Source organism: Sphaerodactylus townsendi, linkage group LG06 (genome assembly GCF_021028975.2).
Source record: "Sphaerodactylus townsendi isolate TG3544 linkage group LG06, MPM_Stown_v2.3, whole genome shotgun sequence".
Taxonomy (NCBI): Eukaryota; Metazoa; Chordata; class Lepidosauria; order Squamata; family Sphaerodactylidae; genus Sphaerodactylus; species Sphaerodactylus townsendi.
Window position 1 is genome coordinate 130,663,090 of NC_059430.1, and position 18,635 is coordinate 130,681,724.

The window sequence follows — 18,635 nt, forward strand, 5'->3', positions numbered from 1 at the left end:
CGGGCCGAGCATGTCGGTTTTTTGGCAGGCATTTCCCTAACACCTTCTGGATGGGGATGATTCTGTGCAGATGGAAGAAGCATTTCCCTTGAGCTTGGGGTTGGGCTGAGCCCCTGCATTCCTCTTCTGGGAAGACATGATGCAGAAGCAGTCATCCATACACCTATCAAGACTTGACTACTGCAGCGCATTGTACGTGGGGCTGCCCTTGAAAAGAGGAACGCAGCATCAGTCAAAATGGGGTGCACCCAAAGTGGCTGGGTCTGTTTATGTGTATTGTGGGTAGGGGTTTTAAAGTGAGAGGATCTCTGTTTTTCCCCTGTCCCTCATTCTGCAATCTTCAGTTCGTGATATCTCAGTGGTGGCGAACCTATGGCACGCGTGCCAGAGGTGGCACTCAGAGCCCTCTCTGTGGGCACGCGCGCATAGTTCGTCATTTAGGGGGAGCAGAAAATCACACACACACACACACACACATATCTAGGCTGGCCTTGCTTCTGAGTAAACTCTCCTGAGTAAACTCTCCTAAGGTGACCAGCCGTCCTGATTTTTGCGGGACACTCACGCTTTTGCGTGATGTGTCCCGTGTCCCGCCGGGCTTTGGCATTGTCCCTCCTTTTGCGGCGGCGCTCCCCGTCAGGAAACAGGGAAGCGCCCCAGAAGGCACTGCGCCCCAGAAGGCACTGCGGCAGCGCAGGAGGGAGCGCCTCCCGCGCAGCCACAGTGCCTTCTGGGGCGCTTCCCTGTTTCCTGACCGGGGAGCGCCGCGCAAAAGGCAGTGTGCGGGTGTGCGCGCTCGCACACACCCTGCTTTTCAACAGTAGAAATCTGGTTACCTTATCCTAGGGTCATGATTCACACATTCAAAGCATTGCACAGTTGCTTCACCAAGCTTACACTGGAGTAACGTGCGCCTTGGAGCAAACCGTTTTTTCTAAACTAAAACCTCAGTATTCAGGTTAAATTGCCGTGTTGGCACTTTGCGATAAATAAGTGGGTTTTGGGTTGCAATTTGGGCACTCGGTTTTGAAAAGGTTCGCCATCACTATGATATCTGCTCTGGCGAGCCCCCCACCCCACCCCCCAACCTGAGATGGAGACCTCACACTCTGAGCTGGCAGAGAATATTTTCAAGCTACCTGCCTTTGCGCGCGTGTGTGAGCGTGTGTGTGTGTGTTTTCTGCTACATCCAGATTAATTTAGATCAGCAAGCTTATCTTTCTCCCCTCCAGCCCCAGAAGATGAATTTCCATGTCTTGCCACCTCCACGAACCTGATCTCAGAGCTCCAGGTTGGGAAAGGGCCGTAAAAGAACAATGGAACCTCTTTCTTTTTCAAATGCAAATAATCCTTTTCTAATTATACACACACGTACAGGAGGAGGTGGGAAGCGTTGCAGAAGAGGCTGGAGCGTTCAGGGGAGATGGCTTCTAAATATAGCCAGGACCCAAAAAAAAATTGGTCTCTGGTGTAACTTGCCAGCTGTCAGCCGAGGTGTTATCTGTCCCCGGACAGTTGTTAGTTCAAGGGATGCTTTTGGCTCCATGCCAAGATGAGGGCACTGAGCTACAGCGACAGGAGTTTCATTAGCGACTGTTTCTCTAGGACTCGCCAGCGCTGTGAAATGTTTAGATTTCAAAATATTTTACTGGGGAAATTTTTTTTACTGCAGCCTCTGTCTGGATCGTCTTCCTTGTTCCTGTACCCTTATCGGGATGCAACAAATCCTATATTTACTCAGTGCATTTGTTTTTAAACGCAAGGCGTCTACAAGGCCAGCTAGCAGAATATGTATCTTCTATGTCTGTCAGTTTGCCTAACAACTCGCCCCGCTGGTTTTTAAAATTTTCTTTTAATTGAGCTTTGATTGTTGTCTTTTCTTGGAGAAGCGAGCTTCTTTTGCATAAATCAAAATGCGCAGGCCCTTCTGGGTCGTCCCTTCAAGCTGCATAACAAATCCACCTACTTGGCTACAGACAGTGGAGGCGACAGGATTAGATCAGAACATTATTTTGCATAATTTCCCCGTTGTGCCGTTTCCCTGCTGAAAGATGAAATGTCTCGGAAAGGCTGGGGTTGGCAACTCATCCTTCGTCTCCCGGTGTCTCCTGCGCCTTTCCGGTCCCGGTTTGTTTGTTTCCTTTGTGGGGTGGGCTGCTGGAGAATTGCCCCCCCCCCCCGAAGCGCACGGTGTGTTAACTCAGGATTGAGCCTTACAGATTTCAGTCGACCTTATTTCTAGAAAAATATGCCTCAGATCCCACTGGGCCTAGTGAAGTATTTGCAAATACTACAGGCTGAAAATGCAAGGTAGTTATAAAGGCAGACTACGATGATTTCTGCACAGCAGAAATAAAATGTCTTGGGGTTGTTTTAAAAAGCATTTGGGGAAGGACCTCGAACAGCCCTCTTCCCTAAAATGTCTTCAAAACACTCTGTGTCCCTCATCCTGGGTTCTTCAAGGATCGCTAAACTAACCGTCTTTGATCACCAACATTTCCTGCCTGTTGAGCGAACACAAGCTGGCAGGAAATGTTTTATTTCTCCTGCCCAAACTTCTTATTTTCATTTCCACTGATTGAGCCTGCCATTTTGTGTGCCGCAGCAGAGATTCTCTGAAGGTTCCTCATGGAGGATTCCTCTGCTTGCTCCTCATCCTCGTGCAATTTCCATGTAAAAAGTAGATGAATAAAGTTTTTTTTCCTCGTGATTCTGTACATGTGGTGTTTTTCCTTTTTTTGTTTTGGGGGGGATATCTGTGAAGCTACGGCAACACGATTAGAGAAGCTGCAGTGTGCTCATGTTTGTGTCGCCGTAGCTTTGCAGACATCCCCCTCAAAACAACAACAACAAAATTATGTGTGTGGGATCGCTAGGCAAAACAAATTTTATTCATCCACTTTTAAAGTTTTTTTCCTAGTGATTCTGTACATGTGGTGTTTTTCCTTTTTTTTGTTTTGGGGGATATCTGTGAAGCTACGGCAACACGATTGGAGAAGCTGCAGTATGCTCATGTTCGTGTTGCTGTAGCTTTGCAGACATCCCCCTCAAAACAACAAAAAAGAAAAAAATTATGTGTGTGGGATTGCTAGGCAAAACAAATTTTATTCATCCACTTTTAAAGTTTTTTTCCTAGTGATTCTGTACATGTGGTGTTTTTCCTTTTTTTGTTTTGGGGGGATATCTGTGAAGCTCTGACAACCACAGATTAAGAGAAGCTGCAATATCGCATGTTTGGTAATAAGCTGCATAGCTTTGCAGACATCCCCTCAAAACTAAGCAAAAGAAGAAAAAAATTATATTATTATTAGGATAAACTGGGCAAAGAGGCAAAACAAATTTTATTCATCCACTTTTAAAGTTTTTTTCCCTCGTGATTCTGTCCATCTGGTGTTTTTCCTTTTTTTGTTTTGGGGGGATATCTGTGAAGCTACGGCAACACGATTAGAGAAGCTGCAATATGCGCATGTTTGTGTCGCTGTAGCTTTGCAGACATCCCCCTCAAAACAACAAAAAAGAAAAAAATTATGTGTGTGGGATCGCTAGGCAAAACAAATTTTATTCATCCACTTTTAAAGTTTTTTTCCTAGTGATTCTGTACATGTGGTGTTTTTCCTTTTTTTTGTTTTGGGGGGATATCTGTGACTGAAGCCTCACGGCTTAACACAATATGCAGTCGAGAAGTTGCAATAATATGCTCAATGTTTAGGTATGCGCTGTAGCTTTGCAGACATCCCCCTCACAACAAAAAAGAAAAAATTGTGTGTGGGGGATGGCTAGGCAAAACATATTTTATTCATCTACTTTTAACGTGGAAATGACGCACAGATGAACTGCAAGGAGAGGAAACCTCAGTGGGAAACCTTCACCAAATGGTGGAGGCATGAGGAATTTCTGCAGCAGCGCACAAAAAGACGGGCACAACTCTGAAACCGACAAGAGCTCCAAGCCGGAGGGGAAAAGGTCCATTTTGGCTGGCAACACTTTTGGCAGGCTGCTTGTGAACTGAAAAAACAAAAAAAAAAACTTTTACAACATTTGCAGGATGCTTTATTTCTGCTGTGCGGGAAATCACCAATGAGGAATCAGCTTAGGGTTCAGTAGCCCACATGTCCTCAATACGCTTCCAGTGTTTAGCCAAGCACCTGTTAACCCAACTTGACCAGCGTTCTGTTGGTCTTGCTGGCTTCCAATTCCCTTTCTGATAGGGGTTGCCAGTGTTTTTCCTCAACCCCTGCTCCTGCGTCTTGGACAGCTACATAGCAGGCAGGAATTTAGTAGGTGATGGCCCCTTCCGCACACGCAAAATAATGCATTTTCAAACCACTTTCACAACTGTTTGCAAGTGGATTTTGCCATTCTGCACAGCTTCAAAGAGCACTGAAAGCAGTTTGAAAGTGCATTATTCTGCATGTGTGGAATGAGCCGATGTTTTTTCCTGGGATCACCCTGTAACTTTGGCTAGGGTTGTGATAAGGATGATGAAGAAGAAGAAGAAGAAGACTTTATTTACAGTCAATGACCAAATATATTACAAATCTCCAAAATATCTACAACAAAACAAGAATGCAGATCTCTCTCCCGTATTCCAGCACTATCCATCTATATATCATTATACTTTGTAGACACACCAAACAGCATAAAATTACTAGACAAAACAAAGATATCCAAGGGGGATGCCATATTCAGATCATTTTTCTTTTTTTTCATAATAGACCAGAATTTTTGCTACCCGATTTTAGTAATATTCTCCTTCTTATCTTGTAGTAGTTTTTCACAACAAACTTTATCAGAACAATATGTCATCTTGTGTAGTAGAGGTGACAGGCATTTTTTCCTTGCCTCCTCATAAAGGGGACACTTTAATAACACATGCTCTATAGTTTCTACAGAATTCAGAGAGCAAGAACATAACCTTGCAGCATGAGGTATCTTTTGATATTTCCCTTCTAAGACAGCAGAAGGTAAATGTGCACTTCTTGCAAAAGTAAAAGCTCTCCTTAGATCTTTATTATCCAGATAAGTTAAATAAGGAGCAGGGGCAGTGATATATTTCTGTGTGTAGTATAGAGGGAAATCTGAATATCTTGCCAGATAGTGATAAGGATGGAGCTTAGTTTGGGAGACGCTCACTGTAGGAACTCTGCTTTCTCTGCCCCTTTAAGATGTAGAACGGTTATTTATGGATGCCAACTTTGGCTTGGGAAATTTCTGCACGTTTGGAAGAGAAGGCTGGAGAGAAGCAGAGTTTGTGGAGGGACTCCAGGGTGCTATTATTACCTGCCCTCCAAAGCAGCCTCCCCCCTCCCCCCCCCCAAGGAAACTGATCTCTATAGCTCAGTTGTCAATTTCAATAAGCCTTTATTGGCATACAGAACATACAATATAAATACAGTTAAAATTACTCGATAAAACTTCACACTGGATCATAAGTTCAGTTCGCAAACCTCAGCCAGAAACTTTGCCACTGCGAGACAACAGTCCAGGTCATTACAGTTTAAGAGCATATTTACTTTATCAAGCTCTGTCAGGGTTTTCATGGAGTCAATGATTTGTAATAATAATCTGGATCTTGGATTCTGGTAAAGTGGGCGGTGGAGGAGAATGTGCGCAATGGAATCCAGCTGCCCTGGACTGCAGGGGCAAAGCCTCTTATCGTTTGGTAGCCCCTTGAGTCTTCCTCTATGGAGCGGGGATGGCATAATGTTAAATCTAGCCAGCATGTAGGCCAGTGATGGCGAACCTTTTTGAGACCGAGTGCCCAAATTGCAACCTCAAACCTACTTATTTATTGCAAAGTGCCAACACAGCAATTTAACCTGAATACTGAGGTTTTAGTTTAGAAAAAACGGTTGGCTCTGTTACTTGGGAGTAAGCTTGGTGGTAGTCGGTGGCTTTGCTTTGAAGCAACCATGCAACTCTTCCAATGGGTGAATCTAGGAGGGTTTACTCAGAAGCAAGCCCCATTGCCAGCAACTGAGCTTACTCCCAGGTAAAGGATCACGCTTTAGTTCTTCGCATGAAAATCAGTGGGGTTTAACAGCGCTTGACAGGGTTACCTACATTGCTTTCCCAGAACTAGGTCTTAGGTTTAATGCTAATAATCGAGCCCAGTGGCCCAGGCCAGCCTAGATGTATGTGTGTGTGTGTGTGGGGGGGGGGGGGGCAACTATGTTTGTGCGTGCCCACAGAGAGGGCTCTGAGTGCCATCTCTGGCACCCGTGCCATAGGTTCGCCATCACTGATGTAGGCTCTCCTATATATAGGGTTGGTAAGCGCTGCAATATAGTAGGCTGGGTTTCCCTGCACAAATGGAATTGCCACGTTCGTTGGTGAGCAGGATTTGTTGGCCAAGCTCTGCAGTTGTTGATAATCCATTGCTAGTAGCCGCTCTTTGATGAGGGCAAATGTCTCAGTAAGGGTTAGCATGTTCTATAGCTCAGTTGTAATTCTGGAAAATGTTTGGGCCCCACCTGGAGGCTGGCAACTCAAGGTGTGGACCAAAACTGGAGGGGCGGGGTAGATTGACAACCTGCTACTGCAGCTGACCTCCAGACTACCAAGATCAGTTCCCCTGGAAAAAATGGCTTCTGGGGGCGGGGGGGGACTCGATGGCATTATACTCTGCAGAGAGGTTCCTTCCCCGGCTTCCCCCCCCAAATATTTCCCAACCCAGATCTGGCAACATTAGCGGGGGGGGGGGGGGGGGGCGGAAGTCACCGGAGTCTTGATTTTAGCTCAAAGGCCATAGTGCAGGAGTGTCCAAGTCTGGTGCCTCAGATGTTCATGGACTACGATTCCCATCAGCCCCTGCCATGCTGGGAATTGGCCATGCTGGCAGGGACTGATGGAAATCGTAATCCATTAATATCTGGGGCGCCAGAGTTGGACACCCCTGCTATAGTGAAATGCCCACCCCAAAAAGCAGGATTGGGAAAGCCAATCTGTGGGGGTCGGGGGTCGGGCAGTAATGGCGAACCTATGGCACGAGTGCCAGAGTTGGCACTCAGAGCCCTCTCTGTGGGCATACACAAACAGAGTGCCCCCCCCCATCTAGGCTGGCCAGGGCCACTGGGCTCGATTATTAGCATTAAACCTAAGACCTAGTTTTGGGGAAGTAACCCTGTTAAGTGCTGTTAAACCCCACTGATTTTCATGCGAAGAATAAAAGCGCGATCCTTTACCTGGGAGTAAGCTCGGTTGCTGGCAATGGGGCTTGCTTCTGAGTAAACCCTCCTAGGGTTGTGATTCACCCGTTGGAAGAGTTACACAGTTGCTTCAAAGCAAAGCCATCGACTACCACCAAGCTTACTCCTGAGTAACACACACCTTAGAGCCAACCGTTTTTTCTAAAAAAAACCCTCAGTATTCAGGTTAAATTGCCGCGTTGGCACTTTGCGATAAATAAGTGGGTTTGGGGTTGCAATTTGGGCACTCGGTCTCGAAAAGGTTAGCCATCGCTGGGGTAGGCAGAGCCAATGCCAAATTTTTGCTGTTTGTTACATCCGTTTTCCATTTCGGGAAATCAGATGCAACCGTTCCAGCATCGTTTCCCCCCCAGAGAAATAGGAGCCAAGCTTTCAACTGGCAGATTTTATAGATGACTCCCCCCAACCACCCTTCTTGGCAATGTGTCGGGGGACCAACGGCTCCTGCAGTTTGGTTGCGAATGGGTTCTTTCATTAGCAAAAGCACAGAGGCGAAACCGGTGTAATTGTGGCAATTGTGTTGTGTGCCACTAAGTCGCTCTTGCTTCCAGTGCGCTGTGTTCCCTGTGTGAGCTTTTGCTGGGCCAGATGAGGCGTCGGTACAAAAATGTAATGTTCCGGAGGAAACAAACCTTTCCTTTCATGGAAAAACAAAACCTACCAGCCAGCCAGAAGCATCCCTCCTTCCTGAGTGAGCAGCAGTGGTGTAGTGGCTAAGAGCAGTGGCTAAGAGAAGGTGCACTCTGATCTGGAGGAACCGGGTTTGATTCCCAGCTCGGCCGCCTGAGCTGTGGAGGCTTATCTGGGGAATTCAGATTAGCCTGTGCACTCCCACACACGCCAGCTGGGTGACCTTGGGCTAGTCACAGCTTCTCGGAGCTCTCTCAGCCCCACCTACCTCACAGGGTGTTTGTTGTGAGGGGGGAAGGGCAAGGAGATTGTAAGCCCCTTTGAGAAGCCCCTGCAGGAGAGAAAGGGGGGATATAAATCCAAACTCCTCCTCCTCCTCCTCTTCTTCTCCTTCTCCTCCTCCTCCTCCTTCACCTCCTTCTCCTCCTCCTCCTCCTCCTCTTCTTCCTGCTGCTGCTGCTGATGATGATGATGACAGGGAACAGCCTGGAAAGAGATGGGAAGCGTTTTCGTCGGCTTGCCCCACTTTTGATTTTGAAGAGGATGGTCGCTCACGGGGGCAAGGGGCTTAAACAATCTAGCAGAGATTGGATAGAATCGGATAAGATTAGGTTATGCATGGAGCCTATTTCGAGACACCGTTTTAGGGCTGACCTCAGGGCGAATCAGTTATTTCCACTTGCCACAGAAGCATGATATGCAAAGCAAACTCCTTTCTCAGAGTGGTTTGTAAACTGCTTTTTTTTTTTAAAAAAAAGATGACAATAACATTGAAATGAACAAATCTTCATGGCGTAGGAGGTTAAGAGCTCGTGTATCTAATCTGGAGGAACCGGGTTTGATTCCCAGCTCTGCTGCCTGAGCTGTGGAGGCTTATCTGGGGAATTCAGATTAGCCTGTGCACTCCCACACATGCCAGCTGGGTGACCTTGGGCTAGTCACAGCTTCTCGGAGCTCTCTCAGTCCCACCCACCTCACAGGGTGTTTGTTGTGAGGGGGGAAGGGAAAGGAGATTGTCAGCCCCTTTGAGTCTCCTGCAGGAGAGAAAGGGGGGATATAAATCCAACCTCTTCTTCTTCTCTTCTTCATATGTAACTGAAAACAAGATAATTTTCAAAGGCCTTGAAAAAGTACAGGAAGAAAGGCAAGACTGATAACCAAACCACTGTTGAATTCCCTAGTCCATATTCTTCTTTGTGTGTGTGTGTGTTTACTCAAGAAGACAGAAGAAGCCAACTCCAAGTTCAGAGGAACTGAACCTCTGGATACCCATGCCAGGAGGCAGCATCAGAGGAAGGAGAACTAGTTGGCCATTGTGTGAGACAGGACACCACGCCACAGAGAGAAGCACATTTTACCATGACATGGCTCTGAAGATGCCTGCCAAAGATGTGGCCAAAATGTAAGAAGCAAAAACTTCCAGGTCACGACCACACAACCCACGGAACACACAACAGCCAACAGAATGATGGACTAGAAGGACCTCTGGTCTGATCCAGCAGGGCTCTTCTGATGTTCTTCTGAAGGCGTTGGCCTCTCTGCCCTGTTGATGGACCACCAGAGGAACTGGGTGGCCACTGTGTGAAGCAGGATGCTGGGCTGGATGTGTCTCTCGTTTGATCCCGAGAAAAATCTACAGAACTCTTCTTCTGTTTTGTTTAGAAAATTTACATCCTGCTTTTCTGCTGTTAAAATAACAGCCAGGGCAGCCAGAAAGGATGGAACAAATGTTTAGTGTCTAAACTAGCAAAAGTCAGTGAAAGGGGCAAGCCAACAGCCCTTACTAACAACAGATTAGATACACGAGCTCTTAACCTCCTACGCCACTGCTGCTCCTTGTCTTACTGCATTGAGTGGGTGGGGTTACATCAGGGATGTCCAACTCTGGCACCCCAGATGTTCATGGACTACGCTTCCCATCAGTCTGATGATTCCACGAACATCTGGGGCGCCAGAGTTGGACATCCCTGGGTTACATAATGCTTGAGATATAGTTCTTCAGGCAAAGCACAAGGTCTGACATGTGGAATTCAATGCCACTAGATTTGCTGACAGGCACCGTAGACATGGCCTTTAAAAAAATCAGGCACATAAATGGAGACATAAGAACACAAGAACGAGCCTGCTGGAACGGAGCAGAGTCCATCTAGTCCAGCACTCTGCTACTCGCAGTGGCCCACCAGGTGCCTTTGGGAGCTCACATGCAGGATGTGAAAGCAATGGCCTTCTGCTGCTGCTGCTCCTGAGCACCTGGTCTGCTGAGGCATTTGCAAGCTCAGATCAAGGAGGATCAAGATTGGTAGCCATAAATCGACTTCTCCTCCATCAATCCGTCCAATCCCTTTTTAAAGCTATCCAGGTGAGTGGCCATCACTGCCTCCTGTGGCAGCATATTCCAAACCCCAATCACACGTTGCGCGAAGAAATGTTTCCTTTTATTAGTTCTAATTCTTCCCCCCAGCATTTTCAATGGATGCCCCCTGGTTCTAGTATTGTGAGAAAGAGAGAAAAATTTCTCTTTTGTCAACATTTTCTACCCCATGCATAATTTTATAGACTTCAATCATATTCCCCCTCAGACGTCTCCTCTCCAAAGTAAAGAGTCCCAAACGCTGCAGCCTCTCCTCATAAGGAAGGTGCTCCAGTCCCTCAATCATCCTCGTTGCCCTTCTCTGCACTTTTTCTATCTCTTCGATATCCTTTTTGAGATGTGGCGACCAGAACTGGACACAGGACTCCAAGTGCGGTCGCACCACTGCTTTATATGAGGGCATGACAATCCTTGCAGTTTTATTCTCAACTCCTTTCTTAATGATCCCCAGCATAGAGTTTGCCATGCATTGAGTTGACATTCCCATGGAACTATGTCAATCAATGGATATTAAGCAGGAGAGCTAGATGAGAAACCCACCTACCCCTTGTTATCCCCAACTGGAGGGGGGGCATGTCAGCTAGCCACTGCCGGAAACGGGTTGCTGGGCTGGATGGGATTGTAACATGTCATTTTGAACACGGGAAATGGCAACAGAAGCGCAGAGCGCCAAGCCCAGAGGCCGTTCTCTCACGCCACATCTAATTCCCGGCTGCTCTCTGGGGTCCCAATTACCAACCACTTCATTTCCCTCTATATTTTTTCTAATTCTTCCCTCCTGCGTAGCTCTGCCCTGTTCCAAAAATATATTGGAGGTCTAGAACGAGGAAGGGAGGAGAAACACTCAGAAATTGAAATGAGGATGAATTGGGGAAAGCAGACGTCTGTTTGCCTAATTTAAACTGAGCACAAATTCTGAATTGGCTGAATGCATTAAAAAAAAAAAAGGTTGGAGGAGAGGTAAGCGCTAGACAACTCATATCCCTCCTCCCAGTCCAATTTAAATCTAACCTACTTTTCACCTGAGATGTTTCCAGCTGGAGCTCTGATAATCGGGGAAGTTTCCCTCAAAGGAACGGACCAGATAACTTCAAAGCCGGAGAATTTAATATAATAAAATAAAATCTTATCTGTGCCACAATTACTTGATTCGTTTTTGGAGGCGCGGGCTTGCTTTTGATGGGAAGTTGTTGTTTTTTGACCTAGAATGCGCGTTAGTTCCATAAGAAGCCACAAAGCAGTGGTGGAGATAGGGTCGCCAGATGTGAGTTGGGGGATTCCTGGACATTTGAGGAGTGAAATCTGGGGAGGGGAGGGCAAGGGCGTACTGCCCTAGGGACATGGGGACATCCATGTCCCCAGGCAACGCCTTTCGGTCACCGGGGGGGGGGGGGGCGCACCGGGCACATGCTGAGTCACTGAAAAAGACAATACAGTTATCCCTTCCACATCGTGACTTTCCCCATCACAGTTTTGATATATTATGGGTCAGCATAAAAAATTAAATGGGAATTGGGGTGTGTGTGGAGTTTTGCAGATGCCACAAACAACGCACAGCCAGCAGACGGCACTCAGGCAACACTTTAGAAACTCAGAAATGGATGAAATATATTTATAGTATTGTACAATATCAACATATTGTATCTTTTAATGGCCGTAAACGTACACAGTTTCTTTTTTAAAGTTAAAAGAAAAGAAAAAGGAAAAATTCAGACCTTTTCTGGTGTGAAGGGCCACAATTTTTTACACATGTTTCCACATTGCCCCTAACCCCAGCCATGTGGAATGGATAACCGTAACACTAAGCACTAATTTAGATTCTAATCTGGATTTGATTCCCCACTCCTCCACCTGAGTGGCAGAGGCTTATCTGGTGAACCAGATGTGTTTCCGCACTCCTACATTCCTGCTGGGTGACCTTGGGCCAGTCACAGTTCTCTCAGGACTCTCTCAGCCCCACCTATTTCACAAGGTGTCTGTTGTGAGGAGAGGAAGAGAAAGGAGCTCGTAAGCCACCTGGAGTCTCCCTACAGGAGAGCAGGTGGGGTATAAATCCAAACTAATCCTCCTCCAAGTTGAAGGAGCAGGAAACATGAGACGGGTGGTCTCCATCCGGGAAGCAGCGGCACTCCGTTTGCAAGACCTGAGCGAGGCAGCTAACAAGAGGATGTTTCGGAAATAATTAATGCACAGGATTGCCATAAACTGGAAGCGACTTGACCGTTCCTGACTCACACAAGTTCTATTTAGATTTTTTTTTAAGTACATCCCAGTTGACCAAAAACCAAAAGCAAACAATCAATACCCAAGGAAGTCTGAAAAATACGTTGGGTGTTTTCTTGCTTCCAGGCTAATGACATGATCTGGCCGTGCTCAGCTATCTGCTCTGCAGAACTTTGCAAGCAGAAGTTGGCAGATGCAGGATGCAAGGGGAAGGCAGGGAGATCGGAGCCACAGTCTCCTTCCCCCGAAGGCTCAGAAACTGATGGACAAGTATAGTTCAGGGGTCTGCAACCTGCGGCTCTCCAGATGTTCGTGGACTACAAAGCAGCAGTGGCGTAGGAGGTTAAGAGCTCGTGTATCTAATCTGGAGGGACCGGGTTTGATTCCCAGCTCTGCCGCCTGAGCTGTGGAGGCTTCTCTGGGGAATTCAGATTAGCCTGTGCACTCCCACACAGGCCAGCTGGGTGACCTTGGGCTAGTCCAGGGGTAGGGAACCTGCGGCTCTCCAGATGTTCAGGAACTACAATTCCCATCAGCTTCTGTCAGCATGGCCAATTGGCCATGCTGGTAGGGGCTGATGGGAGTGGACCCTGGTATCTGGAAGCTTCTGAGCTCCCTAGCATGAATCACAACTTCTCAGAACTCTCTCAGCCCACCTACCTCACAGGGTGTTTGTTGTGAGGGGAAGGGCAAGGAGATTATGGCCGTTGTATGTGTGTGTATGTATGTATGTGTGTGTGTGTGTGTGTGTGTGTATTATTATTATTATTATTATTATTATTTATTGGGTTTATAGACCGCCCTCCCCTGAAGGGCTCAGGGCGGTGAACAACATATAACAGAGCACAATAATAAATTAAAATTAAATAAATTAAAATCCAATAAATATAAGTTAATATGGCTCTAATAATAAACCCTATCTTATTAAAAATACAACATTATTAAACTTAGCATTAAACTAACATTAAAACATTTGAGTCTCCTACAGGAGAGAAAGGGGGGATATAAATCCACCAAACAACAACTCCTCCTCCTCCTCCTCCTCTTCTTGTTCTTGTTCTTGTTCTTGTTCTTCTTGTTCTTCTTGTTCTTGTTCTTCTTGTTCTTGTTCTTGTTCTTCTTGTTCTTCTTGTTCTTCTTGTTCTTGTTCTTGTTCTTCTTCTTCTTCTTCTTGTTCTTGTTCTTCTTGTTCTTGTTCTTGTTCTTCTTGTTCTTCTTCTTCTTGTTCTTCTTCTTCTTCTTCTTCTTCTTCTTCTTCTTCTTCTTCTTCTTCTTCTTCTTCTTCTTCTTCTTCTTCTTCTTCTTCTTCTCTTTTAAATGTTATAAACCATGGTAATCACGAAGTATTGCAATGGGTCATTAGCCGCTGGGCTTATATAGGGTTGCCAGCTCCGAGTTGGGAAATGCCTTTAAATTTGGGCAGGGGGAGGGGAAGAGGTAGGACCTAAGGAGGACTCAGTTGTGGGAGGGGAGGCAGATCAGCAGGGAGTAATGCTGTCAATTTCACTTCCCAAAGGGGCCATTTTCTCTGGTGGAACCTGCTCTCTGTCACCAGCAGCTAGCAAGCCTACCACGAGGTCTAGCTCCTTGAGGTCTAGCTCCATGCTTTGTACAAGCCCTGGCCATGCGCAGATCTGCCCGCGATATGCTCTGGTCTCTGGTCAGCAGCAACAACAAAATCTACAAAGAAGAGGGGGCGACGGTGGGCCGGGATATTACTTCTCCTTCCTTATGCCTCTGGGTTGGCAGCAGGTCGTTCTAAAGCAGGTGGATTTGAACCCGAATCCAGTTGCCCTTATGAGAGAGATGGGTGGGGGGTGGGGGGCTGAGGGTTGGGTGGTTTGGTCGTAGAAGGTGGGGGGTGGGGCGGTTGTGTCTTCTATTTTGTGGTTCTATAGATAGCAAAAAACAAATAAAACCTCACCATATAACCTGCATGAATTGGGACAGAACGGGTATCAAAATGATGTGCTTCCCAAGAACAAAACAGATTATAACCTCGGGCATATCCAGGCCAGTGAACATATTTTAAAAAACTGGTTCTGGTGGGTTTTTCCGGGCTGCGTGGCCGTGGTCTGGTGGATCTTGTTCCTAACGTTTCGCCTGCATCTGCGGCTTGCATTTTCAGAGGTGTATCAGAGGGAAGGCTACTTCCCTGTGTGCCTTTTAAAGGGAACTTAAATTTCACGGCACGAATCAATACCGTGTTTCCCCGAAAATAAGACAGTGTGTTATATTAATTTTTGCTCCCAAAGATGCGCTATGTCTTATTTTCAGGGGATGTCTTATTTTTCTGTGTTCTGTTCCGTCGGGCGTGCTTCCAAACAAAAACTTTGCTACGTCTTACTTTCGGGGGAGGCCTTATATTTCGCACTTCAGCAAAATCTCTACTACGTCTTATTTTTAGGGGATGTCTTATATTCAGGGAAACAGGGTATTAGCAAACATGCTTATCTCTCCTCAGCATGTATAATTCGTTCTGATGCTCATGAAAGGGCTGACACCCTGAATGCCGTTCCCCATCCCTAACCACTGGAGAATGCTACCCTGGCACCACAACTTCCAGCTTTGAAGATCTTGCCAAGCATGGCCTATTCACTTCAAAATCTATTTTTTTTTGTCTCCGTAAGGACTTGAAACCCATCCCTTCCTGGCATTTTTAGGAGGATGAGCCCTGGGACCAAGCCCAAACTATTTGGCAGGTGCAAGACAGAATCCCAGTCTGTGCCTTGGATCGAGTCCTTGGTGGTATTCTTAAAATATTTAGAACACGGTGAGAAATCATTCATGCCCCCCCCCCCCCAGCCCACCAAGAGAATGTAGAAGTGCAGCAGTGGCGTAGGAGGTTAAGAGCTCGTGTATCTAATCTGGAGGAACCGGGTTTGATTCCCAGCTCTGCCGCCTGAGCTGTGGAGGCTTATCTGGGGAATTCAGATTAGCCTGTACACTCCCACACATGCCAGCTGGGTGACCTTGGGCTAGTCACAGCTCTTCGGAGCTCTCTCAGCCCCACCTACCTCACAGGGTGTTTGTTGTGAGGGGGGAAGGGCAAGGAGATTGTCAGCCCCTTTGAGTCTCCTGCAGGAGAGAAAGGGGGGATATAAATCCAAACTCCTCCTCCTCCTCCTCCTCCTCCTCTTCTTGTTCTTCTTCTTGTTCTTCTTCTTGTTCTTGTTCTTCTTGTTCTTCTTGTTCTTCTTCTTCTTCTTCTTCTTCTTCTTCTTCTTCTTCTTCTTCTTCTTCTTCTAGAAACCACCCCACTTAGTCTCCTAACATCTAATGATGGGATGTCGTTTTCCTTTGAAATCTCGCCATAACCACCACTAGCATTGGGCTCCGTTCAACCTCATTTGCGTGGATTTAAATGTTTGTGGGTATTGGTGCGTCTTAGCGAGCAGATCGCTTGGAGCTTAAAGGGATTGTAAAAGGGATTAGAAATTTATAGGCATAAGAAGAGCAGCCGCAGTTTGGCTAGAGAGGATAAGGGAGGGGGGTGGAGGGAAATTTACATGGATAGTAATCCATTTGTTACAGGGGAAAGCTACGGGGGGTTGGGGGGTGGGGGCGGCTTTAGAGAATTTCCTTGGACTGCCATGTTTGGGCAGGTTAGGGGCAGTGTTGCTATTATCTGCAGGAGTTGACGGGGGGGGGGGGGGGCTGGTCTTGAGGCCCGACATGGAGTATCAGGGGTTTTAGTGGTTGTGTTGAGATGGGTCAGTTATTGGATGATGTTTTAACTATTCTCTAAAGCAGCGATGGCGAACCTTTTCGAGCCCGAGTGCCCAAACTGCAACCCAAAACCCACTTATTTACCACAAAGTGCCAACACGGCAATTTAGCCTGTATACTGAGGTTTTAGTTTAGAAAAAACGGTTGGCTCTGAGGCGTGCGTTACTCGAGAGTAAGCTATTTGGCAGGTACAAGACAGAATCCCAGTCTGTGCCTTGGATCATGGCCCTAGAAGCTATTTGTGTGTTTTTTAATGCGCCTGTTTAGTGATAGTAGCTGGGAGGTCTCCCTGAGTCTGCAGAGAAGGAACGCCTCGGGCGGTTGCTTCTTAGATGGTCTCAGCCCCCTCTTCACAAGCAACCCTCCTGGCTCCTGCCTTTCTACCGCCTTTGGTCTTCCTTAAAAGATGAATTAAAAGCACCTGAGGGAGCCAAGCCGAAATTAAGACAATCAATAACAACGAGGAAACCACACCGATCAGCACTCCCGTGTCCAAGCCCTGGTATTGAAGAGGTCTCCAACACAGTGCCCACGGGCCGCTGACACGCGGCTTGCCTCTGCGCATTGAAATAATGCTATTTCAGCTACAGCTGCCGCCACAATGTTTGTTTTATTGTCTTTTGCTCCTGTTCCCCAGCATTTTTTAAATTGCCCCTGGCATGACTTGTTTTTCAGAAACCCATGCTGACTTTTTGTGATCACAGTATTCCCTTCTAAGTGCTGGCAGACCGTCTGTCTAATGATCTGCTCCAGAATCTTCCCTGGTATTGATATCAGGCTTACTGGACGGTCCTCCTTTCCCCCTTTTTTGAAGATGGGGATAACATTATTATAACATTATAACATAACATTATGTTACTATTGATTGTTTCCTGATTGCTTATTAGATCTATATGACAATCATTAAGTGTTGTACTTTATGATTCTTGACAAATGTATTTTTCTTTTATGTACATTGAGAGCATATGCACCGGAGACAAATTCCTTGTGTGTCCAATCACACTTGGCCAATAAAGATTCTATTCTAGTCTCCTCCAGTCCACTGGGACTTCTCCTGTTCTCCAGGAGTTCTCAAAGATTATAGCAGGTGGTTCTGTGATTACTTCTGCCAGTTCTTTTAATACCCTGGGATGCAGTTCATCAGGCCCTGGAGATTTGAATTCGTTTAAAGTAGCTAGGTATTCCTACAGTACCTCTTTATTTATTTTGTGCTGCATTTCTCCTACTGTATCTTCTGTGGTTTTTTTCTCCTGGATGTGCAGTGTTTCCTTTTTGGGAAAAGACTGAGGCAAAGAAGGTGTTTAGTTCTCTTTTCTCCATCCCCTGTTAGTATTTTGCCATCTCCTCCATGCAGTGATTCTATCCTATCATTTTTCTTCCTTTTGCTACGGACATAACCAAGAAAGCCTTTTTTGTTGTTTTTAACCACTCTGGCAAGCCTCAGCTCATTGTGAGCTTTATCTTTTCTGACTTTCTCTCTACGCATCCCTGTTATTTGTTTGAATTCCTCTTTGGTGATTTCCCTCCTTTTCCATTTCTTGTACATGTCCTTTTTAAATCTTAGCTCAGTTGAAAGTTCTTTAGACAGCCATCCTTTATGCCAATAAAGGCTTGTGACTGACTAGACAGCCATCCTGGTTTCCTGAGACACCTCCCATTTTTCCTCCTCATTGGAACGGTTTGAAATTGTGCGCTCAAGATCTCACTTTTAAGAAACTCCCAGCCATCACGCACTCCTTTCTCTTTTAGTATTTTTGACCACGGGATCGCACCCAGTAGATTCCTAAGCTTACTGAAATCTGCTTTCTTAAAATCTGGAATGCGTGTATGACTACGCTTAGCATCCCCTTTCCACTGTATAACAAACTCGAGAAGAACATGATCACTCCCACCTAAGGATCCTACCACTTTCACTCCACTAATCAGGTCATCATTATGGTTAGGAGCAGATCTAAAATAGCCGTTCCCCTTGTTGCTTCTTCCACCTTCTGGACCAAGGCAAGTGAGAAATTTGTTGGACCTGACTGTCATGGAAGAGTTTGACTCCCAGCAAATATCCAGATAATTGAAATCTCCCATTACGACTGTTTCTCTTCTTTGTGCAAGTTTGGTCATCTGTTCCAAGAATGCCTCATCCATCTCTTGAGACTGGCAGGGGGGGGGGGGGGGGCTATAATAGACCCCCACAATTAGATCAGTGTTGTTTTTCTCCCCTTTTATTTTTACCCAGATGCTCTCAGTCTGGCTTGGAGGATTTAAGTCATGGACCTGCTCACAGCTGTAACAATCTTTTGCGTATAATTCTACTCCTCCTCCTTTCCTATTTGATCTGTTTCTCTGAAATAGGTTATACCCTTCCATTCTTATGTTCCAATCATGAGACTCATCCCACCAGGTTTCAGTGATGCCTATAGTATCATGTTTGTTTAGCTGTATTAAGAGTTCAACTTCATCTTGTTTATTTCCCATACTCA

General features: G+C 46.2%; 1 protein-coding gene across 1 annotated transcript in view; it reads left to right on the forward strand.

The window, feature by feature from the left end:
- DACT3 (dishevelled binding antagonist of beta catenin 3) overlaps window positions 1–15,137 on the forward strand; it is a 33,365-nt gene extending 18,228 nt beyond the window's left edge. Inside the window, exon 2 of the mRNA XM_048501345.1 lies at window positions 15,063–15,137. Coding sequence (XP_048357302.1) covers window positions 15,063–15,095 — 33 coding nt within the window. The 3' untranslated portion in view covers window positions 15,096–15,137. The remainder of the gene's footprint in view (window positions 1–15,062) is intronic.
- The last annotated feature ends 3,498 nt before the right edge of the window (window positions 15,138–18,635 follow it).